The 27,240-nt window shown below is 33.6% G+C and overlaps 1 protein-coding gene and 1 long non-coding RNA gene across 2 annotated transcripts in view; one reads left to right on the top strand and one right to left on the bottom strand.

Annotated features, from left to right (window-relative positions):
* Window positions 1-27,240, bottom strand: part of XPR1 (xenotropic and polytropic retrovirus receptor 1) — a 213,827-nt gene that overhangs the window by 10,230 nt on the left and 176,357 nt on the right. Inside the window, 2 exon segments of the mRNA NM_001197160.1 lie at window positions 1,877-2,016; window positions 6,138-6,304. Coding sequence (NP_001184089.1) covers window positions 1,877-2,016; window positions 6,138-6,304 — 307 coding nt within the window.
* Window positions 3,858-11,677, top strand: LOC111096635. Its single transcript, XR_005361974.1, has 3 exons — window positions 3,858-3,919; window positions 4,463-4,584; window positions 11,620-11,677. It is a non-coding gene; the product is annotated as an uncharacterized LOC111096635 (long non-coding RNA).

Genomic DNA, 27,240 nt, shown 5'->3' with positions numbered 1-27,240 from the left:
TCCAATATAATTTCTTTAATAAATATAAACCTGTCAGATTTTCTATTTCTTCTTTGTTGATTTTTAAATTTAAATTCAATTAATTAACATATAGTGTATTATCAGTTTCAGAGGCAGAGTTCAGTGATTCATCAGTCTTCTACAATACCCAGTGCTCATTACAACACATGCCCTCCTTAATGTCCATCTCTCTCTCTTTTTAAAGATTTTATTTATTTAATTGAGAGAGAGAGCACGAGTAGGGTGAGGGAAAGGGCAGAGGCAGAGGGAGAAGTGACTCCTCGCTGAGCAGGGAGAGCCTGAGGTGGAGATGGATCCCAGGACTGCGAGAGCATGACCTGAGCTGAAGGCAGACACTTAACCTACTGAGCCACCTAGGCGCACCAATGTTCATCTCTTTAGTCGTTTTAATAAACGGTGCTTTTCAAGGAATTTGTCCATTCCACCTAATTTTTAAATTTATTGGCATAAAGTTGCTCATAATATCATCTTAATTCTTTTTTTTTTTTTTTTAAGAGAAGGGGGGGAGGCAGAGAGAGAGAGGGAAGAAGAGAGAATCTTAAGCAGGCTCCATGCCCAGTGCGGAGCCAGATGCAGGGCTCAATTTCATGACCCTGAGATCATGACCTGAGCTGAAATCAAGACACTTAACTGAGTCACCCAGGTGCCCCTCATCTTACTCTTTTAAAAAAATATCTTGAGGATTTTTGTTGTGTAATTTGTGCCTTCTTTCCTTTTTTACTCCATCAGTCATATTCAGACATTTTATCATTTTTTTCATCCTTTTAACTAACTAACTTTGGCTTGTTGATTTTCTCTATGTTTTCTATTCCATTAATTTGTTCTTTATATTTCCTTCCTTCTACTTTCATTTGGGTTTTATTTGCTGTTTTAAAATTTTCTTGAAGTTGTATATTTTTCAAATGTATACATTTAAGGCTATATATTGCCCTCTAAGCATGGTTTCAGCTGCATTTTCTTTTGTCACATTATCAGTTTCATTATGTTCAAAATATTTTAAAATTTCCATTACAATTTCAACTTTGACCCGTGGGTTATTTAGGCATGTATTACTTGATTTCGAAACACCTGGGAATTCTCAGTTATCTTTTTGGAATTTTAATCCTTTGAAATTTGTTGAAATTTACTTTATGGCCCAGCATGTGGTTATTTTGGTAATGTTCTACATGTAAATGAAAGAGTGTGTATTTAGTTGTTGAATGTAGTATTCCATATATGTCAATTAGGTCAAGTTGGTTAATTGTGGACTATTTGACAAAGTTAGCAATGTCAACTTTTGTTTTACTATTTTCAAGCTATGTATTTGGTGCAAACAAATTTGAACTTGTTATCACAACTCAATCTCAAAGTCTCTAGGTTTGGCAACTTTCTTTAGTGCAAAATTAGCTTTAATGCTTTGCTGACCTCCTGGGGTACCTGCTTTTACTTAGATTTTAGACTACCTTATTAGATAACTGATGTTTTTAGGAAGATTTAAAAAACTATTCCTTTAGCATTTTCATTGTTTCCAGTGAAAAAGCTGCCAGAATGTCAAATTGCAAATGATTCTCAAAAGATTTTCATTTCAATTTCTGTTCTAAAACTTTTTACCTCCCAATTTCTACTCATGACCCTTCCAGTGGAGCACAATTCTTAAAAAAAGCTTATAAGCCATCATTAACATTTTTTTTTAACTTTGTAAGAATTAACCTCTTAGACCTTCAAGTAAGATTTTCCAACTCTGAAGCTAATGAGAATTTTGAGAAAAGTTGGAAATTAAAACCTTTCAAATTTTAATAAATTCTAATTTGTAAGTAGTACTGGGTGTCTTCTAGGGGAAAAAAAACTTTGATAGATTTTTTGGTAGTCTGCTTACCGGAAAACCTCAAGGGGAGCAAAGACAGTAGCAATGATGTCCCCAGAATGAGGCAATGATGTCATGGAGGTACTTGAGATTTGGATAGTCCAAGCAAAGCGGAGAATCACATCCTCTATGATGGCACAGTAATAATAGGCCTAAGGAATAATAAGCAAATTGAGTACACTTACCATTATGTTTCTCACAAATAAGCACACCTATCACAGCAACAAGACTCACATAAGTCCCATCAACAAGCATAGATTAAAGAGGAAAAACAGTTTTATTTTTATTTTATTTTCTATTTAGGAAGATCTCACCAATTTAGCTTTTTTTCTTAAATAGCATAATATTCAAAATGTTTTATTGAATTTCATTAGTCACCTTACAAATATATGCTAAATGAGATCCTTGATGTGACTGAAATGATATATATTAATGTGTATATCATATGCTAATAATGACTCAACAGCAAAAAGATTAGCAGATTAATTGTGTTATTTGCACTGTTATTCTCAAATTACCTTATTCTACATTTGAAGGAAGTTTTTTACCTTGCTTTTCAAGGTCATTAAATAAAATAAGGCTTCGATATCACAAACATGGGTTGAATTAAAGGAATGTTCTATTTTTACATGGGAAAGACAGCATTGAAATTCTTTCAGGTACTAGCACCCAATATTTAGGAGCCCAATTTTAGCTATACAAAAGTTTTAAGTACACAAATTGCCAATAGACTAGACCTGTAATCCATGGATTTGTTTATTATTAATCTCTGGATAATCAGCTCTTTAAATATATGTGTTTAAAGGTTGTGACATCTTATGGAAATTAAAACTGCTACATATTTACACCACAGCATTTATTTTTAAAAAACATTTACAAAGGAATACTAGTCATGTTTAGAAGGCTATTAACAAAAAAAGAGCAGTCCCCTTGCTACCTTCTCTTTTCATTTTCTAGAGACAATTTCAAATTTCTAACTATCTCTCCTAGTATTTATCCACCATTATTTCTAAATAATGTATATATATTGCTTTATCTTGATTAATCAATTGGAGTTGTTATCCACTGCTTGATAATGATAAGTTTTATGAAGATTTTAACATATTTACATACCTCCCTGTTCCTTCCCCCATCCATCTAATACAGTGCTAATGCAGTTTTTGGATAAATCCACATCCAGTGAACTCATTATTAGGCTTCAGTGAAGAACTGCAATTTCATGTTACTTTAACAGTCAGTCTTAAATTGATCCAAAATTGAAGGATCAATTTTTGTGGGAGCTGACGTTCCCCAAATTGTGAGTCTTGGGAAGAATATACTTAACATGAGATTAAGAGACAGAAAAATTGTTTTAATATAGAGATAAACATACCTCCTGGACCCAGATGTAGTGCTCAAAAATATGTACTGTTAATCCCTAGGAACTGATTTTAAGATGCATATAACTGTGTTCTTAATTTTTAAATGAAGCTCCACTGGACTCTACCAATAGTTCCTCTTCCCTTTTCAAGTAGAATGAATTTTATTCCAGTTTTTGTCTTCTTAAGATTGAAAGGGATGCGATCCAGAACATTTTTCTTATACATTTGCAAATTACAGTGTAGGAAACCATATACTTTATTCTCTAGGGTCATGAAAATATGCAATAAGGAAACTGAAAAACTCTATTCACTAATTTTATTACAGAGAAGCCATTAAGTTAGAACTACTGAAAAGGAGGCCTGAATTAACATTTATATATAAATTTGAACAATATATCTAAGCAGTCAGTATAAGAAGTAAATGTGTAATATTGTTCAGTTACGCAAGAACAATATAGGGAGCAATAAGGCATAATAACATTTGGTGAACACCAAAGGATCATCATTTACCTGCGCTCAAGTTTGCTCTCTGACTTTATTTAATAATGCCGATTTTCTCTTTTTCATTAAAAAAAATTTTTAAAGTAATTTCTACACGCAATGTGGGGCTCAAACCTACAACCCCAAGATCAAGAGACGCATGCTCTACCAACTGAAGTTTCCGTGATTTTCTTTTCAAATGAGATGTATAAAGGTATGTCTAGTGCCTTGGTCATATATTCTAAATTTGCATATTGGGATTATTGCTATAGCTTACATTAAAAAAATCATTGTAAATTAATAATCCTTTCTGTCTTCATTTGCTTATCTGAAATTGCCCTACATATCATTCTTTGTATTCACTCTCCTACCATCTACCTTTAGTCCTCATACTTAAAACAGCCTTCCCCACTCACCAACTGAATATTACATCTTCATACACTTTTCAAAGTACAGTTCTGAAGTACTGGTGACATTCTGATTATAATAGTATAAAGTATTAGTGACCCAATCTATACATCCCTCATCATCACAGAATTTTAGAACTGGGAAAGGGTCAAGAGATAATCTAGTAGAAGAGAAAACACCATAGTATAGATGCATAAAGTTATGTAGCTAGTTAGTGAGAGACCTGGGATCAGAATTCACTGACCAGGATACCTAGTTCATTGATTAATTTTTTTCATTATCTGAGTAATGATATTCTTGGTCTTTTGACTTTTTAAATTTAGGCTCTCTTATCCTTTTATTTTTGTAGAGATAAAATCTTAAAGTAATTCCTAAGGAATTATCCATATATTTTCAGACTAAATTGGCACATTACTTTCATAAAAGCTGGTTGAAATAAGTGAAAAGACAAGCCTTCTTGATGTGCTAAAGGTGAGTCAGGTACTTCCTCTCCTTTGTGCTTTTACAGTACTTGCTTATTCAGTCAAGTATTTATTCAGTCATTCCAAAAATATTAAATCTACTATATGCTAGGAACTATGCTGGGCAGTGAGGGATATGGATACCTAAGCATATTATTATAATACAATGTGATAATTGCTATAATAGTAGTTTGCAGAGGTTTGTAAAATGGGCTTAGGATAAATGGCTAAAATGCTTGGAAAAATAAAGGCTTTTTAGAGAAAGTGACCCTTGAGCTAACTTTTTAAAAGGAGGAACAGGAAAAGATGTGGAAAAAAAGAACCTTTGTGCACTGCTGGTGAGAATGTAATTGGTGTAGCCCCTATGAAAAACCATGTGAAGAAAAAGAAAAAGAAATACCATATTCCAGTAATTCCATTGCTGGTATTTACCCAAAGAAAACACAAAGAGTAATTCGAAAAGATACTTTTGTTTTACTGTAGCATTCTTTTACAACAGTCAAGGTATGGAAGCAATCCAAGTGTCCATTGATAGATGTGAATGGATAGAGAAGATGTGTGTGTGTGTGTGTGTGTGTGTGCGCGCACACACACACACACACACATCCTCTTTATCTATCTATCATCTATCTATCTATCTATCTATCTATCTATCTATCTATCTATCTATCTATAATGGACTATTACTCAGCCATAAAAAAAGGATGAGATACTGTCATTGGCAACAACATGGATGGACCTAGAAGGCACAATGCTAAGTGAAATAAGTCAGAAGAGAAAGACAAATATCATATGATTTCACTTATATGTGGAATCTAAAAAACAATTTAATAAACAAAAAGTAGAAAGAGGCTCATAAATACATAGAACTCATGGTTGTCAGAGGGGTGGGAGGTAAAAGAATGGGCAAAATGAGTGAAAGGAGAGCAGAAAGATACAGGTTTCCAGTTATGGAATAAGTCCCTGGGATGAAAGGTACAGCACAGGGAATACAGTCAATGGTATTCTAATAGTGCCGTACGGTGACAGATGGTAGCTATACTTGTGAGTACAGCATAACATATAGAGTGTTGAATCACTATGTTGTACACCTGAAACTAATATAACACTGTGTGTCAACTATACTTCGATTAAAAATAAATAATTAAGACAAAAAAAAGGAAGAACAGGAGTTTGCAAGGCAGACAAAGCGGGGAGAAGATGGCATTTAAGACTGAGTGAACTGCATGTTCAAAATTAGGTCATAAATTATAGTAAGTTATGTATTCCTCTATTCTAGATTTTATCACATTTTACTGCAATTTGTTTACTTAGCTGTTTAATATAGTTTATGGCCTCTTTGAGAACCAGAACTTTATTTTTATTTTCTATAGTGCCCAGCATATAGTAAAAACTTGACATTTTTGCTGACTGAATGAATCAGTAGTTTTTGGTAATTAGTTGTGTTGTTTTTTCTAAATATATTAGGTTAGGATTAGGTATGTATCATAATAAGATTTAGCTGGTGATACACCGGAGTTGTTGTTTTTTTTTTAAGTAAATACAAGCATTCTTTGTACATACTTTTTGGGGGTATACGATTTCTTCCCGGAGAAAGGTGTTTTCTCCAGCATTCTTATCAAAGAGACCCCAGTCCATCTTCAGATCCCAGATGAGGGTATAGCAGGAACTGATGATACAAAACACAATCCAAAGGTAAAAGAATACCATGGTGTCTGAGTGACCTCGTTCTGAAGAAAAGGGAAAGGTGAAAGAGAAAAATTACTAGATTTAAGTAAAATTATTCATTAAATAAAAGTAACTTAAAAAGCAGATTCTTTACACAGCTCGATAAAGGAAGTAAGATTTTAAACAAATCTAGTAGTGACACTGTCTAATAGAAATTAAATAGTAACTCTGATTCTTCTGAAGTACAAAAGATTCATCAAATATTTACCAAATACATAAAATTTGTACCAATGTGCATTTGGAGTTTTGGAGGCTCTATGCTGAACACATAAAAATCCAAATAACTGCAATGGAGTTTTGAATATTACAAAAGATGTCATTTTAGTTTTTGCCATCAGGTGGCAGATTAGGGTCAAAGATGAAAAAAAAATTATGAAACACCACTAATAAGAAATGTGCTATTGCTTCTCGGCCTTTTGGCTAAGATCAAGTGAAATGTGCTACATTTGCTTCAAGAAATTCTGGGGTTGTTTTTACTTTAGAACCTTTCCTTCATATACTTAGATCATGTCTATGCTTATTGTGAAGGCAATCAGATAATTTTAATTCCAGATAAAATGCCAGAAAGTAAGAGACTGATTATCCCTAAGGACATATATGAAAGCAAATTTCTCTCAAATCACAAAACAAAGCATGATATTTTTGCTTCTTTTAGAAGGTTGTTTATACTTACAAATGTTGAGAGCACTATAGAGTACACTAAATCAGAATAATAAAAATAATTTGCATATATAGTTATATAATTTAGTATTTTTCACTCAAGTGCTTCATATATTCTCTAATGAAATTCTTTGGTAAGTTTGACTTATCATGATATTATTTGTATTCCCTGTTATTGTGTGCAGGATATAGGTACTAATATGGTTCTGAATTATCAGGAAAGGTATGAAACATCTAATTCAAAAAAGTTTAAATTTTGGTTAGTTTCCCAAAGGTATAGAAAATAAAGGATGTATTATGTCTTATTCACAATCCTTCCTATTAAAGTAAATTAAAGTCCTTCCTATTAAAACAAGTGTTTATTAACCATTTTTAGGTATTAAAAGTGTTAAGTACAGTATGATTCAAAGGCGCCCTTTAGAAATTTATAATATATTAAGTAAAAAGCCATTTGTTATTGATGATAAAGTTGAGCTCAAAATGAAGTATAAACAAAGCACTATGAGAACATCAAGGAGAATGGGAATGTTTCCAACAGCAGGAAATAAGAGGAAGTAGCGTTTGAGTTATTTGAAGAAGGATAAATAAATAGTGTTGCAAAAGTCAGGCAGATGAGGCAAGTACATTCAAAGCTTAAGGAAGATAATGAAAAAGTATGAGGGTGGGAAAGTACAAGATGTGTTTGAGAAGCTGCAAATAATCTAAATCTAGTGTGGGTGAAATATGGATGATGAGTATGATTTAAAACGAGGCTGGAAAAGACATTTTGGGCCTGATCATGGAATACCCTCTTGGTACTTAGGATCAGATCTGTATTTTAGAAAAATAATTAAGCTGGCAGATTGCCTGCATCAGAATTACTTAGTCAATTTAAAAAATAAGGCTAAGTTAGAGTTCCAGTATTAATCAGTTTGTACCAGCTCATAAGAACTGACTTACATTTTTAAAAACTAAGCTGTTAAACACAATTATTAAAAATTAAATTATGTAAACTTATGATTAGTTATATTAAAAACACAGGTAAAAAAACCTCAAAATTCATTATTTCCTAATTATTTTACTACATTTTGCTATAACCCGTTTTTTAAGGTTATATGTGTTTACTGATTCTATATGATGGAAACATTATATAATGCTGTGCTATTATACATCTTTCCCCAACATTCAATATTATCTTAGTAGCTTAAACTGTCCATGGTGGAAGTATTTATACCACTGAAATCAACAAAACCTGCAAATCAGTACCTACTATCCCTACTGCTACCTAAGAGCTGATTTGTTAAACACCTACCAGCAAACCACTGTTCAGCTTCTTCTGGAAAGTCAGCAGTTGGAAACAAAAACCAGTTTTTTTTAAATGGTCCACAAATGATACTAGGGAACAGTCAAGCTTAGATATAAACACATATTCAGTTTTAAACTATTTTCATTAAAACCTTCCTTCACCAAAAGTAAATTGGGTTGACTACTTATACTACAACACTGTATCATATAAATTATCAGCTTAAAAGTCCTAAAAAAATACTTACTATCTAGTTTAGTTGGATGTGTTCTGAAAACTTCATCGTATAGATACAGTCTGAGTAGTATTATTCAATAATTAGCATCATGATTGCATTAAATATTATAACTTGTCTACTAAGGTTTGCAAATAAAGCAAATGTAGCACCTTAATAAAATTAATAGTGTTCTCATATTTTCAAAACAAGATCCACACAAAGAGATAAATGTAAGCAATTTAATTGTAAATTATATTTGCAACTCTTTTTTAAAACACTGAATGCTTACTATGAGCCAGGCACTTTATACATATTATCTCATTTGGTTTTTATAACAATAAACCATCATTTTGTTTGCTAGTAAAAGTAATGAAATGAGAATAAAGTAATAGATACATTCAGCAAGAGGTTAAAAAAAAATGAAGATTTTTCAAGTAAGTATAGGCAACATCACGTGTTATTACTGAAAGCTGACTTTCTTTTCTAATTACTAAAGAAATCATCAAGTTCAAATTATTATATAAAAGGACATTGTAGGGGGAAAAGTTCAAAAAAAAAAAAAAAGGAATTAATAGGGATGCCTGGGTGGCTCAGCAATTGAGCATCTGCCTTTGGCTCAGGGCATGATCCTGGAGTTCAGGGATCAAGTTTTCCATCGGGCTCCCTGCATGGCACCTGCTTCTCCCTCTATGTCTCTGCCTCTCTTTCTCTGTCTCTTGTGAATAAATAAAATATTTTTAAAAATTGGTTTAAGGAAGGAATTAATAAGGAAACAAAAATCAGTGTGCTAGTTTTCTTTAATGTCTTCTAGATTTTAATACAAGTCCTATTCTTAGAGTATAATTCCTAAAATGGTACAATGGGCCAAATGCTTCCTTCCTTTCTAAGCTCATATTATTTCCATGAAATTTCTATGAAACAAATACAACCCCTTACTGACTTTTCAAAAAGCTAGTATGTCAACAGAATATTTTGGAATAAGTAATGAATGTTTTATCATACTTTTTCAAGTAATGATTAGTGTACACCTAGTCTACCTGTGTTATACTTTGGTCTCTCTTTAATTATTACTTATTTGATCTTTCCCATCTCCCAAATGAGGAGTGCTTCTCCCTGAAATCATCTGCCTTTATTGGCATTCAGGGGATGTACTGGAAAGATATTATCACTTTAGGCAAGCAATTACATCTAATTCTCTCTTGGCTACCTCTGGTAGCCCACTTTAGTGATGTTCAGAATCACAGAATATCAAGTCATTATTATTCTACCCTAAGCTTCTATTATATACCTGTCATGTCAGAAGCATAATTCATATTGGAAATATTTATGGTAATGGTATCTACTGAATGTAAAACAAGTAAAAGTTAGCTTCTTAGAGTTTTGTACCCATAGTTACTATAGAAGAGACAAAGCAAAATAATATGTTAGGAAAAGTGCTGAGAGAGAAACTAGAAAAATTTTATATGAAAATCATCCTTGAATCATATGTCAGGGAAGATATTTTAAAAATGAAAAAAAAATGGCATTGTGTAAAGAGAAGGTGAATGGTTTTCTTTTCATCCAAAACCTGACTATTCTGATTTATTTGAGGGAAATCAGTAAACCAGGCTTTGGGGAGGGGTAACAGCCAGGAAAGGCTTCCTCAAGGAGGTACTGCTTAAGCTGAGTCTTTAAAGTTAACAATCTTGAGTAAAACAAGTTATAAGCCAGAGAGAGCCATGTCAAGCAGTGTAGAAATCATCCATCCATCCATCCATCCATCCATCCATCCATCCATCCTATGAATGAGCACCTACTATATGCCAGATGTTCTATGTAGTAAGCACACAGTAGGAACTCTTATTCACTAATAAGCAATCTTCCTGTCCCTGTGAAGCTTATTACTTAGTGGGGGTAGATAATTATCAGATAAACAAATAAACAAAATAATTTCCCACCGTGAAAAGTGACATGAAGAAAAAAAGAACATGAGACTGGTAGAATTCCTTTAGTGTTTAGACAGAGAAGGTCTGTAAGTTGATACCTTATAGTGAGTGATGAGGAGCCAGTCATATGAAAAGCCAGAAGAGTTACAAATGTAATATTACAGTTTCTAGTAAACATGTTTTAAAGGGTAAAGAGAAATAGGTAAAATTAATTTTTTTTGAGAACGAGTTTGCACATATGCACCAGTAGTGGTGGGAGGGGGAGAGACAGAGAGAAAGAGAATCCTAAGCAGGATTCACACCCAGCATGGAGCCCAACATGGGGCTTGATTTCACAACCCTGAGATCATGCATGATCCGAGTTGAAATTAAGTTGGATGCTTAACCAACTGAGCTACAAAGGAGCCCCTAAGATTAATTTTAATACTGTATCTTATTTATTCTAATATATCTAAAATGTTATTTTAATAATCAAAATGAAATTGTTAATGGGAGCTTTTACATTCTTTTTTTTCAATAAGCATTCAAAATCCATTTCGTATTTTATAGTACATCTCAGTTTTGCCTAGGCACATTTTAAGTGCTCAATAGCTATATATACCTAGTAGCTACATTACTGAATAGTGCAATGCTAGGAAGGGGGATGAGTTTGAGGGGTGAAGACTGAAAGTGCTGTACTAATAAGGAGGCTGTTATAGTAGCCCAATGAGAAATGATGAAGACTAAAACTGAGTGGAAGTACAGGGTATACGGAGGTCAGGCCAAAAATGAAAAATATTTAGGAGCTAATACTGGCAGGAATTGGTGAATTGTGAGGTGAGATAAAGGGTAGAGTCAAGGACAACTCCTAGTTTAACCTCGGTGACTGGGTGGCGCAAGGCCATGAACCAGTAGGATAGAAAACAACATGAGGCTTGAAGGAGGCTAAGGGAAAAAACAGTTTTAATCTTGAACATGCTAATTTTAAGGTACCTGTGAGACACCGAGATGGAAAATGCTCAGGAAACAAAAAAATAAAAATAAGCTTAAGATACATATTTGAGAGTCACATATATATGACAGTGGTTGAACCCATTTTGGAACACCAAAATAATGTAAGTACCTTCTGTGAAAAGGGTAAGGAGGCAATCAGAAATAAAGTCTTCTATTTACACTGTATTTAACTAAATTTGGTTGAATTTATCCTGTGTTTCTTTTTTTTTTTTTTTTTTAATTTTTATTTATTTATGATAGTCACACAGAGAGAGAGAGAGAGAGAGAGGCAGAGACACAGGCAGAGGGAGAAGCAGGCTCCATGCACCGGGAGCCCGACGTGGGATTCGATCCCGGGTCTCCAGGATCGCGCCCTGGGCCAAAGGCAGGCGCCAAACCGCTGCGCCACCCAGGGATCCCCTCCTGTGTTTCTTTATACCAAAGACCAAGAGAAATAAAAGCATTCTCAAATGTTATAGAGCTTCTCCTTACCTCTTTCAAAATATAAATTCTAATGTTTGTATATATTTCAAGGCTTTAAAATATTTTATATTATTATACAAAGTTACTGGAGCTATAAGAATAGAGACAGTGAGGACAGGCAGGCTACTATTTTGGAGATGTAAGAATGAGAGAAAAAGGAGAGGATCCCAGATGGCTTAATAAAATAAGGGAAGTCTTTATAAGGTAAGAGATTCTTGAGTATGTACACAGGCTGAAGGAAAGGTGCTAGTAATGATAAAGAGATTGAAGACTTAGAAGAGAAAAAGGATAACTGCCAGAGCAAGATCCTGAAAGAGACAGAAAGAAATGAAGTCAGGACTGGGAAAAATACATAGTGAAAATGGATTCCCTTCACTTATGTAGGTAAAAGGCAGGTGAAGGGAAATGTCTGCTGATAGGCTCAATTTCTCAAGGTCGTAGTCTCCATGGTGGTCTATAGAGGTAAGAGAGTAAAACTGAATTGAGGGCTTGAGAAGATCAGTAACAGTTATCATAGACCCCTTTTCAAGTTAATATTTCTTTTTTTTTTTTTTTTTTTTTTTTTTTTTTTTTTGATTCAAGTTAATATTTCTGAATAACAATTTAATAATAAAACAAAAAAGAAAAAAAATTATAATTTAGAAAAGGTAATCTCCCCCCCTTCCTGTGATATTCTTTTCATAAAACACTTTTTGTTTGTGCTTATATTCTTTTATTTTTATGTACACATATCTCTTTTCTCTTTCCTATAAGATTGTACCTTATCTAGCATTTTAAAAGGAATTTAGCTTTATACTAGAGTGAATTGTATATTTGTGTGTACACCTGTTAGTCTTTTCCATTAAATTATACTGTCTTTTAGGAAAAGTAATCATGTTAGCATTTTTCCAGGGCCTATGCACTATATTCCAAGTGGTAGAAATATTTAATACCTACCAAATTAAACTGAGGGCAATGGCTGTATCTAACTCATTTTTGTATTTTCTGTGTAACACCTTACCTTCCAACAGAGTTTGGGGAAAGTAACATGATTTCTTGGCATACTTCATAGACAACGGGTCCCTGAAAACTTGTAAAAAGCTGAATATGGGGGCACCTGGGTGGCTCAGTCCATTAAGTGTCTGACTCAATTTCTGCTCAGGTCATAGGTTCAGATTGAGCCTGGCATCCGGCTCTAAGCTGAGCGTAAAACCTGCTTAGGATATCTCTCCTTTTCCCTCCTCCCCTAAAAAAAAAAACGGAAAAAAAAAAGCTGAATATGAAAAGATCAAGTAACAGATGTACATGTTTATGAGGAATTTGTTTCCCAAAGAGCTAAAAAATAAAGAAAATAAAGCCCCTATTGTATCTCTTGTCTTTTAGACACGACCTATTTTTTATTTTTTTAAGATTTATTTGAGAGAGTGAGCATACATGAGCAGGGAAAGGGGGAGAGGGAGAGAATCTCAAGCAGACTCCTCACTGAGCACAGAACCCCATGCTGGGCTTAATCTCATGAGGATCCTGAAATCATGACCTGAGCCGAAACCAAGAGTTGGATAACCAACTGAGCCACCAAGGCACCCCAGACATAATTGTTAATGACAGTATTCCTAATATCCTTAGAAACATTCTTTGTTTTTGCCCTTTACAATAGAACACAGATAATGTCTTCAAATCAAATGAGAATTGGCACTGATGCTTAAAAGTTGCTGCTTTCTTTATGGCTAATGATTTCCATATTTATTTTAATTATATTAAAATTCTTTATAATGATATGTACTACTATAATTCCTAATTATTTTTTTAAGAATAGACAAAATACAATTACAAAGTTTCATAAGATAATTCAGAAAATGTCCAGATTTCAACTGAAAATCACTAGTAATACCAAGAACCAGGAAGATCTCAAACTGAATGAAAAAAGATAATAGATGCCAAAACTGAGATGACAGAGACAGTGGAATTATTTGCCAAAGACTTTTAAATCAGCAATGATAAAAATGTTTTAATGCATAATTATAAAATGCTTGAAACAAAAAACAGAAAGCCTCAGCAAAGAAATAAAAGGCCTAAATGATCTAACATTTGTCTCATTAGAGCCCAGGAGAGAAGAGGTGAAAAAGTACCTGAAGAAATAATAGCAGAAAACTCCCCCAAATTTGGTAAGAGACATACAGATTTAAGAAGTTGAGCAAAACTCAATCAGAAATAAATGTAAAGAGGGCAGCCCGGGTGGCTCAGCAGTTTAGCGCCGCCTTCAGCCCAGGGTGTGATCCTGGAGTCCCAGGATCGAGTCCCACGTCGGGCTCCCTGCATGGAGGCTGCTTCTCCCTCTGCCTGTGTCTCTGCCTCTCTCTCTCTGTGTCGCTCATGAATAAATAAAATATTTTTTTAACAAAAGAATAAATTTAAAGAAACTATCCCAAACACATGATAATCAAACTTCTGAAAATGAAAGGCAAAGATAACCATCTTGAAAGCAGCCAAGAAAAATCTGATAGGTTAGCTGTCAGGGTTAAAACTGTTTAAATAACAATGGATTTCTCATCAGAAATCTTCTGGAGGCTAGACAGGAAAAACATAAAATTTATTAACTGCTAAAAAGTGAACTATACTATTAAAAAAAAAAAAAAAGTGAACTATATACCCACAATCTTATACTCAAACTATCACTCAAGAAATGGAGGAGAAATCAAAACATTCTCAGATAAAAGGAAATTAAGAATTTGTTAGAAGACCTACTCTAAAGGAGTTGCTGAATTCTCTAAACAGAAAATTATCAATACAAGAAAAAAAAAACACTTTAGAACTTCAAGAAGGAAGAAAGAACCCAATCAATAAGCAAAAATATAGATAAATAAAATAGGCTTCCTTTTTTCTTTCAAGTTTTACAAATTATGCTTGACAGCTAAAGCAAAAATTATAACACTGATGGATATAGTTCTAAATGAATGTAGAAGAAATATTCAAGACCTTTACATTATAATGGGAGAGGGTAAAGAGATGTAAAAGGAGGTAAAGTTTCTAGAAGTCATTCAAACTGGTAAAATGACAACACTAGAACACTGCAATAACTTATGTACATATCCTGTATGTTAGAACAATCACTAAAAAAGGTATACAAAGAGATACACTAACAAAAATCCTATAGATAAATCAAAATACAACTTTAAAACTGTTCAAGTAAAAACAGAGAAATAAAGAGCAGAGACAGCAGAAAACCAAAAAAAGAAAACAGCATATTTTGAGTTCTAAAGTATCAGTAATTACATTAAATGTCAACGGTGTAAATATACCAATTAAAAGAGATTAGCTGAGTGGATTAAACACAGTGACCCAATTATATTCTGTCTACAAGAAACTCACCTCAAATATAATGATATAGGTATGTTAAAAGTAAAAAGGTGGAAAAATATGTATTATATAAACAATCAAAGGAAAGCAGGGTGGCTATATTATTATCAAATAAAGTATATCTCAGAGCAAAGAAGACTACTGGAGACAGAGAGGGGTATTATATAATAATAACAGTCAATTCACCAAGAAGATGTAACAATTCTAATTGTATCTATATCAAACAACTAGCGTAGCAAAAACAAACAGAACTGAAAGAAAAAATAGATAAATCCACAATTATAGTTGGAGATGTTAAATCTCCTCAACAACTGATACTACAAAGAGACGAACAAACAAAATAAGTAAGGATATTGAACTCAATATTAACCCATAGGATCTAATAAACAGTCTTCCCAACAATACACATTCTTCTCAAGTGTCCAGTGAACATATATGCAGATTGTCTATAAAAACCAGTAACACAAAAATCTCCAAATCTGTGGAAACTAAATGACACATTACTAAATAATTCATGAATCAAAGAGGAAGTCTCAGGGAAATTTAAAAATACATTGAACTAAACAGAAATGAAAATAAAACAATGAAATTTCTGAGGCACAGCTAAAGCAGTGCTGAGAGGGAAACACATAGCCTTATATATTATACACACAAATGCATACATTGGAAAAGACAAAAAAAAAATCTCAAATCAATAATTAAGCTCCTACCTCAAGAACCTAGAAAAAGAAAATAAATCCAAAGCAGGCAGAAGGAATAATAACGAACAGAAATCAATGAAACAAAGAGCTGGTTCCTGAAAAAGATAGATAGGATTGACAAAACTCTGTACAACTGACAAAGAAAAGATGACACAAATTACCAATATTAGGAATGAAACAGGGGCTATCACTGCCAACCCTAAAGACATCAAAAGAATAATAAGGGAATATGATAACTCTACACTCATAAATTTTGACAACTTAGATGAAATGGAACAAATTCCTAAAAAAGATTATTACAACTCTCCGGATATAAAATAATAATCTGAATAGTTTATAACTATTAAGAAAATTGAATTTGTAATTTAAGAACTACCCCCATATAAATCTCTGAACCCAGATGTTTTCATTGGAGAATCCTACCAATCTTTTAAAGACGAAATCTTCCACAAATTAAAAGACAGAAAACTTCCCAATTCATTTTTGGAAATTAGTTTTCTACCTATACCAAAACAAAAAACAGTACCCTTCTCCTCCCCCACAAAATACAGACAAATATCCCTCATAAATATAGACACAAAAATCCTTAACAAGATAATAGCAATAGAATTCTGCAATGTAGAAAAAGGAATCAAACACCAGGGGGGGGTTTATTCTAGAGACACAAGGCTGGTCCAATAATCAAGAGTCAATAATGTAATTCACCATATTAAAAATTCACCATATTAATGGGCTATAGCTTACAAGAAAAACCACAGGGTCATATCAAAAGATCTACAGAAACAGAAATAGAGGGGAAACTTCCTTTTTTAAAAATTTTATTTATTTTTTAAAAAGATTTTATTTATTCATGAGAGACAGAGAGAGAGAGAGAGAGGCAGAGGGAGAAGCAGTCTCCATGCAGGGAGCCTGATGTGGGACTCGATCCCAGGACCCCGGGATCACACCCTGAGCCAAAGACAGGCACTAAACCGCCACCCAGGAATCCTGAAGGGAAACTTCCTCAATTTGATAAAGCTTCAACAAAAACACTACAGCATTAGCTGAAGAACTTTTGTTTATTATGGAGAAAAACTGAATACTTTCCTCCTAAGATTAGAAACAAGACAAGAATATCTGCTCTCACCATTCTTACTCAACATAATACTGGAAGCTGAGGTCAAAGCAGTAAAGAAAGAAAACAGAAGGAGGTAAAGGCTTAGAGATTAGAAAGGAAGAAATAAAACTGTCTCTATTTGTAGATGACATAATTGTCTATATAGATAATCACAAGACATATTAAAAAAAAACCCTCTTAGAATGAATGAGTTCAATATGGTCATAGGCTATAATAAGATAAATATACAAAACTCATTTTGTTTTTCTACGCACTAGCAATGACTACAATGGACACCAAAATTTAACAATACAATTTCATCCTTTACAATCACTCAAAAAATACACACATCAAAGATTTGTACACTGAAAAGTACAAAATACTGATGAAAGCAATAAAAGAAGATTTAAATAAATGTAGAGAGATATTCACAGACTAGAAGACTGAAAAGAGTAGATATCATTTCTCCACAAACAGATAAATAGGTTTAACATAATTCTTATAAAACAGTAGCAAGATTTTTAAAAAGATATAGACCATGTTATTTTAAAATCTATATAAAAAGACAAAAGAACTAAAATAGCTCAAATGATTTTGAAAAACAAAATAGGCAAAATCAATCTGCCCAGTTTTAAGATATCATGTAGCAGTAATCAAAACTATGTGGAGTAATAACAGCATCATGGCAGTGGTTGCCTTTTTCTCTTCCCTTTGACTTAAAACGAAGTGGACATCCATAACTGAAAAAAAGCACCTCTGCACAGGGATACCAGCACACCTGACAGATCCATCCATATATGTATCTGAAATTGGGCTTATTATTCCATGAAAAAGACAGTGAAGTAAGGGAAATGGTAGTGGAACAGGCAGTAGCAGGGAAGGCAGTGGTTGGTCAGGCAGTGAGCTAGCACAAACCTTTTTGGCAGAGACGGTGGAGGTAAAGGCAAGGAGTAGGGTCTGCTTGGCCATTCGTGCTGCAGCTAGAGGAATCAGCTGGTCTTTGATAAAAAAACAGCAGTGGCTGTCTGTGTGTTGGGAAGGAATGGAAAGAAATAAAGTAGGCAGATGAAGAGAACTGAAGGAAAGTATCTTTTGCCTGCCTCAGAAGGCAAGAGGATTACCTATGGACTACTGTGGTCCCCCACCTCCACCCCCTGAGGATACTCTTACCAGGTCAAGGGCACACCAGTCTCAACTGCTAAACACACAACTTCCCCCTAAGCTTGGACTTTTCTTTTCTTTTCTTCTTTTTTAATGTGCATGATCCTAACCTTAGCTGCAAGTCAGCTCTATTAAGAGAAACCAAAAACTTCTGTTAGGGTCCTAATACCAACTTGTTGAACTGTTAGAATCAAAATTAAACAAAGTAAATAAAACCTTACCTAAATAAGAAATAAGAAAGGTGTTTGTTTGCTACTTCAAATGTAGCAGTAGAGACACTTTTTATCAAACCATAAAAAATCATGGTAATACAGTATCACAGAAAATGTCAATTTTGCAGCAGCTGAATCCAAAGATACGGAATAGTGCAATCTACTGATAATTTAAAATAGCTATAATGAAGAAGTTCAATGAGTTAGAAGAAAACTCAGAAATATAATATAATGATCTCAGGAATAAAATTAATGAACAGAAGGAGTACATTACCCAAAGGGACTGAAATTCTAAAAAAGAACCAAATGAATTCTGGATCTGAGGAGCTCAATAAATGAAATGAAGAAATAGAACAGATCATATGGAAAAGAGAATTAACAAGCTTGACAATAGAAATACAGAAATAATTCAAGTGGAAGAGGAAAGAAAACTAAAATTTTTAAAAAATGAAAAAACCTGTAAGACAACTATCTGAATCCATTAGAAAAGCTATCATATGAATAACGAGTATCCCAGGAGGAGAAAAGAGGAAAAAAGTAGCAGAGAATACACTTAAAAAACAATAGCTGTTAACAACCAAAACATAAATATTCTTCACTAAAAAAAATAAAGGAGAAAAATCTCAATATCAATGGATGCAAAAAGAGCAGTTGATAAAACTCAATGACAATTTATGATTAAAAATCTCTTTTCAAAGAGAAGAATAGAAGGGAACATTATCATTCTGATAAAGGTAAACTTTATACTTATTGGTGAACAATTAAAGATTTTCCCCTTGAGATAATAAATGAAACAAGGATGCCTGATAATCCTATTTTTTAAACAACATTTTACAGAAGTGATAACTTGATGCAATAAATCAAAAAAAATATCTTTAAGATTTGAAAGAGAACATAAAACGGTCTTTGTTGACAACAGGATTGTGTATACAGAAAATGTAAAATCTAGGTGTCTGGGTGGCTCAGTCTCTTACGCATCTGCCTTTAGCTCAGGTCATGATCCCAGGATTCCCTATTCAATGGAGAGCTTGCTTCTCCTTTTCCCTCCTCTTCCCCCAACTCTACTCATGTTCTCTCTTGCTCTTTCAAATAAATAAAATTTAAAAAAAGATGTAAAGTCTATACATTATCTATCAAAATTTATATTTGAATTTATCAAGGTTATTGGATAGGTCAATATCCCAAACCAATTTTATTTCTATATTCCAGTGACAATCAATAAAATTTTGAAAAGATGTAAAAATAAAAATAAAAAAACAAAAAATAATAGCTGAGAACCTCCCAAGCCCAGAGAAGGAACTGGAGATACAAGTCCTTGAAACTAACATAACACTTATTATCTCAACACAAAAAGACTTCTCCAAAACTATTACATTAAAACTATCAAAAGTCAATGATAAAGAATTTGAATGATAGCCAGGGAGAAAAAGAGTAACTACAAAGTTACCTCCACTTGGTTATCAGTAGATTTCCCAGCACAAACTCTATGGGCCAAGAGACCATGGAACACCATATTCAAAATATTGAAAGATAAAAATTGCCAGCCAGAAACACTATCTGGCAAAGCTATCATTCAGATATGAAGGAGAAATAAAGGCTCTCTCATATAAACAAAACTGAGGTTGTTCACCACTACTAGACCTGCCTTACAAGAAATGTTGAAAGGAACTCTTAAAGCTGAAACGAAAAGAACACAAAATTGATTAAGGTGACAGAACTGTAATACTGTAACTCTTTTTATGAACAGTATATTAAACTCTGAACTAAAGCATAAAAATTGGGATGCCTGAGTGGCTCAGTGGTTGAGCATCTGCTTTTGGCTCAGGGTGTGATCCTGGGGCCCGGGGGATCGTGTCCCGCATCGGGCTGCTCCCTGTGAGGAGCCTGCTTCTCCCTCTGCCTGTGTCTCTGCCTCTCTCTCTCTCTCTTCTGTATCTCTCATGAATAAATAAATAAAATCTTAAAAAAAATAAAAAAATAAATCAGAAAGGAAGAAGTTGTTATTTGCTGATGACATACTGAAAATCCAAAGAATGGGTCAAAAACTGTTGGAATTCATCAACAATTTCAGTAAAGTAGCAGGATACAAAATCAACATATAGAAATCACCTGTACTCTTTTACACAAGTGATGAAGAATCTGAAAAAGAAATAAGGAAAACTAACCCATTCACAATAGCATCAAAAAAATAAAATACTAATAAATAAATTTAACCAAGGAAGTGACAATAGACAATAATATACTATAATTATGTAATGTGATAAATAATGCTATATCAGCAATCATGGCAACATACAAATGTATCAAAGTAACACACTGTATACCTTAAACTTACACAGTATCATACATCAAATTTGTCCAATTAAAAAATCAATTGTTCAAAGTTAAAAAAAAGACTGTATAGTGAGGGATAGATACACAGATCAACAGAGCAGAACAGGGAGTTCAGGAATAGACTCACAAATATGCCCAACGAAGTTTTGACAAAGGCACATAAGCAATTTAATACAGGAAAGATATCCCTTTGAACAAAAGGTGCAATTAGATACCCACAGGCAAAAATACGAACTTCAATCTGTCACACACCTTATATAAAATTTTACTCAAAATGGATCATGAATTTGAATATAAGACTTAAAACTCTTAGGAAAAAACCACCGAAAACCTATAGGATCTAGGGCTATGCAAGGAATTCTTGGGACTTAAAACGGAAGGCATGATCCATAAAAGGAAAAACTAAGCTTAACTTCACAAAAACTTATTAAAAATTTCTGATTTGTGTAAGACTATGTTAAGAGGATGAAAAAACAAGCTGCAGACCGGGAGAAAATACTTGTAAATATTATCCAACAAGGTGATGGTATCTAAAATATATTTTAAAAACTCTAACAATTCAATAAAGAACTAAACAATCCAATTAAAAAATGGGCAAAGGACATGAAAAGACATTTTACTGAAGTGGATATACAGATGGCAAATAAGCATATGAAGAGATGTTTAACAGAATTAAAACCACAGTAAGGGGAATCCCTGGGTGGCTCAGCGGTTTAGCGCCTGCCTTTGGCCCAGAGCGCGATCCTGGAGACCCAGGATCAAGTCCTGCATCGGGCTCCTGGCATGGAGCCTGCTTCTCCCTCTGCCTGTGTGTCTGCCTCTCTCTCTGTGTGTCTTTCATGAATAAATAAATAAATAAAATCTTAAAAAAAAAAAAATAAAACCACAGTAAGATATCACTATGCACCTATCAGTGGCTGAAATTTTAAAAAGTAACATGATCAAAGGCTGGCAAGAATACAGAGAAACTAGACCATTCATAAACTGCTGGCAAGAATGTAAAATAGTACAACTTCTGTGAAAAAAGTTTGGCAGTTTTTTTTTGTTGTTGTTTTTTTTAAAAAACTAAACAGGGGATCCCTGGGTGGCTCAGCGGTTTAACGCCTGCCTTCAGCCCAGGGCATGATCCTGGAGTCCTGGGATCGAGTCCCACATCAGGCTCCCTGCATGGAGCCTGCTTCTCCCTCTGCCTGTGTCTCTGCCTCTCTCTCTGTGTCTCTCATGAATAAATAAATAAAATCTTTAAAATAAATAAAATAAAATAAAATTAAATTAAAAAAAATGCAGCTACCATACTAACCAGCAATTAATTGCACTCGTGAGGGATTCAGTGTGGAAATATGACAATTTATGTTCATCAAAAACCTATATATGAAAGTTTACAGAAGCTATCTTCATAATAGCCTGAACTTGGAAATAACGCAAATGTCAATCAGTGGGTGAATGGTTAAACTAAAGTACATCCATACCATGGAACACTACTTAGCAATAAAAAGGAATAAATCTGATTCATGCAACAACCTGGATCAATCTCCAGAAAATTATGTTAAATGAAAAAAGCAAATCTCAAAAGACTATAGGACTATATGATCCCATCTATATAACATTCTTGACATGACAAACTATTAGATGGAGAACATATAAACGATTGCCAGGGGCTAGGGAAAAAAGCGGGGGCAGGAGGGAAGAGAGTATGACATAAAAAGGTAACATGAGGAATCCTTACAGTGATGGAACTCACCTTATGGTGATACCTTCTGTACTAGACTATATCAATGTCAATATCCTGGCTGTGATACTGCACTATACTTATGTCATACATTACTATTAGAAAAGCTGTGTGAAGGGTATATGGGATCTTCATTACTTCTAACAACTACATGTGAATTTACAATTATCTCAAAATAAAGTTTAATTAAAAAAATAAAACTTGGCTGTTCCTCAAAATCCTCATTGAGTTAACTACTCCTCTTCTGAACCACCTCAACACTTTACACAATACTGATAATACAGTATTACCACACTTTTTATGTGCTATTTTGTCATTCTCCCTTATCAGACTGGGAGCTCCAAGAGGGTGTTTTAAAGGCAAGATGTTCATTTATACATCCCTAGCATCAAACACAGAGCAACACACTGTAGGTGTTTTGTAAATGTTTGTTGAATAAAATAGATGTGACAGAGGTAATCAAGAAGGCAATTCAATTACTAAATTGTATTTATATTTGTAAAATTCTTATCTACTGGCTCATCAATAATAAAATGATCTCTTCGGTGATTATTAAAGATTGATTGCTGCCTTTCCCAACTCCTTTATAACCAAATAACAATAATTCTGGAGTGGATAAAATCAAGTATTTTGTGGAGTATTACTCAGCCACCAAAAAGAATGAAATCTTGCCATTTGCAATGACATGGATGGAACTAGAGGGTATTATGCTAAGTGAAATAATTCGGTCAGAGAAAGAGAAATACCATATAATTTCACTCAGATGTGGAATTTAATAAACAAAACAGATGAACACAGGGGAAGAGAAGGAAAAATAAAATAAGATGAAAACAGAGAGGGAGGCAAATCCTTATAAGAGACTCTTAACTACAGGAAATAAACGGAGGATTGCTGGAGGGGAAGTGGGTAGAAGGATGGGTTAACTGACTGACAGGCTTATTAAGAAGGGCTCTTGAAGTAATGAGCACTCAAGTAAGCAACTGATGGATGAATCGCTAAATTCTGTCTCTGAAACTACTAATATAGTAAATGTTAAATTTAATTTAAAATTGTTTAAAAATCACGTTTCTGCCTTTCTCCTGCAAAGAGGCAATTTCATTTAACTAAATGGAATGCTATTTGCCATAATCACGTTACAAAGGAATGAAAGAATCCTATAAACTTTTGACAATGTCTCAAGTGCTTATTTTATTAAGCTGTAAGAAAGCTTCAGGTAGTACATTCATATGGGTAGAAACGTTTTTCTTAATTGAACTGAAAAAAAAATTAAGTCATAAACACAAGCTAAAATTATAATCAATTAAAAATGAAAATAAGATTGGGTAAGATTTCAGCAGCCATAATAGTTGGATACAGTAATTAGAGATGAATAAAAAGCATAAATAGATCACAAAAATATAATTCAGAAATATAAAAAATAATAGCAATATATATTCCACATTATGGATAATTAACAGTTTTTAAAGAAAGTGAAAATATATAAAATAGGCATGCATAGAGAGAAAGAATGCCAAAATCTTTTCCACCATTTTTCACACAACTTGCCAACGTTCTATACTAGTTTAACATATCAGCTCTAAAAATGCCTTCTGAAACAATTCTTGGTCTCAGAGTGAAACAGTCCAAGACTATAATGCCTTTGTATAGAAACCTTCATTTGATACCTTACTTTCAAATTGGGTATTAGGAGTAAAACCTGTGTTATTTCAAACTTTACCCGTACTTCTGAAACATCTATTAAAATATTTAATTTAGGAACCATCTCATCAATTGGCATCAATATACTTTGAGATAAAAAGTTTAAATTAGACTTTAGAGATAATTAGAGATAAAAAGTTTAAATTGTCTCTAATGACTTGAAGCAGAATAAAAGCTGATAGGGAAAACATAAAACTTGCTGTCAGTAAGGAACCCTTGGTATTTCTTTCTTGAGTGTTTTTTATTGAAACTTCCACGAGAGTAACATTTTTAGTTAGTGTCTGTCTTTGCCCTGCTTTCTCATATCTCCCTTAGGAACTTTACACCTATTTCCTTAGAACCTTCTTATGGAGTGCGGGCGGTTACTATCAGGGAACATGTCCAAGTGCTATAATTTAAAGCCCATGCTTTCAGTATGTTCTATTGCCTCCCTACCATTCATTGCTTGGCTGTCCAAGATCTAACAAATAGTACAGGAGGAAGCAGCAGTATTCAAACTCAGTAGTTTCCATATTTGCTCAACACCACAACCATTTGCAATCTCTACTCCTTACATTCTACCAGTATTTACTTAGTCAGCAGAAGTATCATGAAGCACATGTTGAAAAGGCAAACTTTGGGGTCATCACTCTAATCCTATGAATTAGACTAAAAGTGGGCCTAAGAAGAGTATTTTTAAGTAATAATCCAAGGTGATTCATACACATACTACAGTTTGAGAATCACAGCATCACATCTTGCTGCCTTGGAAATATTTAGAGTGTAAAAAGGAATGGATTCAAAGACTGAGAATTCTGGTTTTGCTACTTACTGCCATGTGATCTGGGGCAGGCAATTTAACCTGATAAATAAATAAATATTATATCTATATATAAACAAATATATATATATATATTTGTTCTACTCTCTTACAAGGTTGATATCAGATTCAAAATGAAATCATGAGTGCCAAGAACCTATGTACTGGCAAATAGCTCTGTTAGAATAATAGAATATAAGGGGCTAAAAGAGCTTTAGAAATATAGTCTAGGTCAACACCCTTTTAACTTTTTAAATGAAAATATCTTTCCTGTTTTTTTTTTTTAAATCTTTATTTTTTTTAAAGATTTTATTTATTTATTCTTGAGAAAGAGAGAGAGAGAGAGAGAGAGAGAGAGAGGCAGAGACACAGGCAGAGGGAGGAGCAGGCTCCACTCAGGGAGCCCGATGTGGGACTCGATCCGGGGTCTCCAGGATCACACCCTGGGCCGAAGGCACATGCTAAACCACTGAGCCACCCAGGATGCCCATTTTTCCTGTTTATATGAAAATTCCACATTCACCATAAAAATTTCAAAAAAAGGCAAATAAAGTGAAAGCACTGGATAATCATATTATTTATAAATGTTGATATATTTTTATTCATGCTTTTAAAATTTTTAATATTCTTACTTTCTTTTCATTTTCTTACATAAGAGCAAGAGAAGAATGTTAAATAATAGTGATGATGGCACATACCCTTAGATTAGTCCAGATTTTAATGTCTCTAATATTTCACCTTTAGTCATGATAGGTGTGTGTATAAAAATACAGTGCTTGCTGTATTTAAATGTACCCTTACTTACTTATACATAAACACGCACACACACACACACACTTTTTAATTAGTCAATGTCTCTGGCATTTACTAAGATGATCACATGGTTTTTTTCTTCCAGTATAGTGATATGGTAAAATATCCCTAAAGTATCTTAGTCACAGTATATTATCCTTTTAACATTCTGGTGGGCTCGAGCTCCTAATGTTTTATTGGAATTTTTCTGGTATATTTATAAGTAAGACTAGGTTACAGTTTTACTGAGGAGTATCTTTCTCTGAATTATGCTGGGTTTTTGTTTTAAAGAATTTGTTTATTTGACAGAGAGAGAGAGAAAGAGAAAGAGCAAGAGCACAAGAGAGGGAGGGGAAGAGGGAGAAGCACTCACTGCTGAGCAGGGAACCCTACTCAGGGCTCCATCCCAGGAACTTAGGACTATGACTTGACCAAAGGCAGATGCTTAACCAACTGAGCCACCCAGGCACCCCTATTCTGGTTTTTTAAAGAGAAAAAAGGATGCAAAAAAAAAAAAAAAAAAAAAGGAAAAAAAGGAAAAGGATGCTTTAAGTTTTGCAAGAGTTTAAATGGCACAACTGTCATTGATGGTTTGAAAATTTTCACTTAATAAAAACATTTTGGCCTGATACTTCAATAAGAATCAAAGGAATAAGGAAAAGTTGTCCTTTATCTAGAATTTAGATTTTCTGGAACACCTGGGGTGGCTCAGCGGTTGAGCATCTATCTGCCTTTGGCTCAGGGCATGATCCCGGTCCTGGTCCCCGGATGGAGTCCCACATCAGGCTCCCTGCGGGAATTCTGCCTCTCCCTTTGTCTGTGTCTCTGCCTCTCTCTCTGTGTCTCATGAATAAATAAATAAAATCTTTTATAATCATATAATTTAGATTTTCTATGTTTTCCTGCATTTGATTTACAATTTCATAAAAATAAACTCCATTTTATCCAGATACCTACTCATAATTACTTTGAATTCCTCCATGTCTGTAGTTAAAACCTCTTTCCTAATATTTTACATGAGAGTTTTTCATACTTTCAGATCATGGAAAGAATACCAATAACCAATTACCATCAGTTATAGTATACTTACACAATTTAATTCTCATAATAAATTTATGAGGTAGGAATTATTATCTCAATTTTACTAACTTCTAACTCAAAGAAGTTGAGTCACTTTCTCAGGGTAACAAAATTAGTTAAGTGGCTAAGTTAACCTAGTCTTAAGTGTACCTAGCTCCAAAGCCCATGTTCTCTCCCTCAGTCAAAATTATGCCTTTCACTAAAATGGAAATCCTTATTGGCAGAGGACCTGATTAAATTGAGCAGAGATGGATGTATCTCAAGGTGGATTAACTTTCTGCAACAGAAGGTTTAATGAAAGATTTTTAAAAATTGATTTCAAATATCAGTTAAAATCATTTTTTTCAGTTCTTGAGGAAGGAAATATACCTAGTCATACAGATCTTCCTTGATTTATGATGGTTACATCCCAATAAACCCATGCTAAGCTGAAAATACCATGAGTTGAAAATGAATTCAAT

The sequence above is a fragment of the Canis lupus genome, chromosome 7 (genome assembly GCF_011100685.1).
Source record: "Canis lupus familiaris isolate Mischka breed German Shepherd chromosome 7, alternate assembly UU_Cfam_GSD_1.0, whole genome shotgun sequence".
In the NCBI taxonomy this organism is placed as follows: Eukaryota; Metazoa; Chordata; class Mammalia; order Carnivora; family Canidae; genus Canis; species Canis lupus.
The sequence above is the reverse complement of the archived record's forward strand: the minus strand, read 5'-3'. Positions and strand labels throughout refer to the sequence as shown.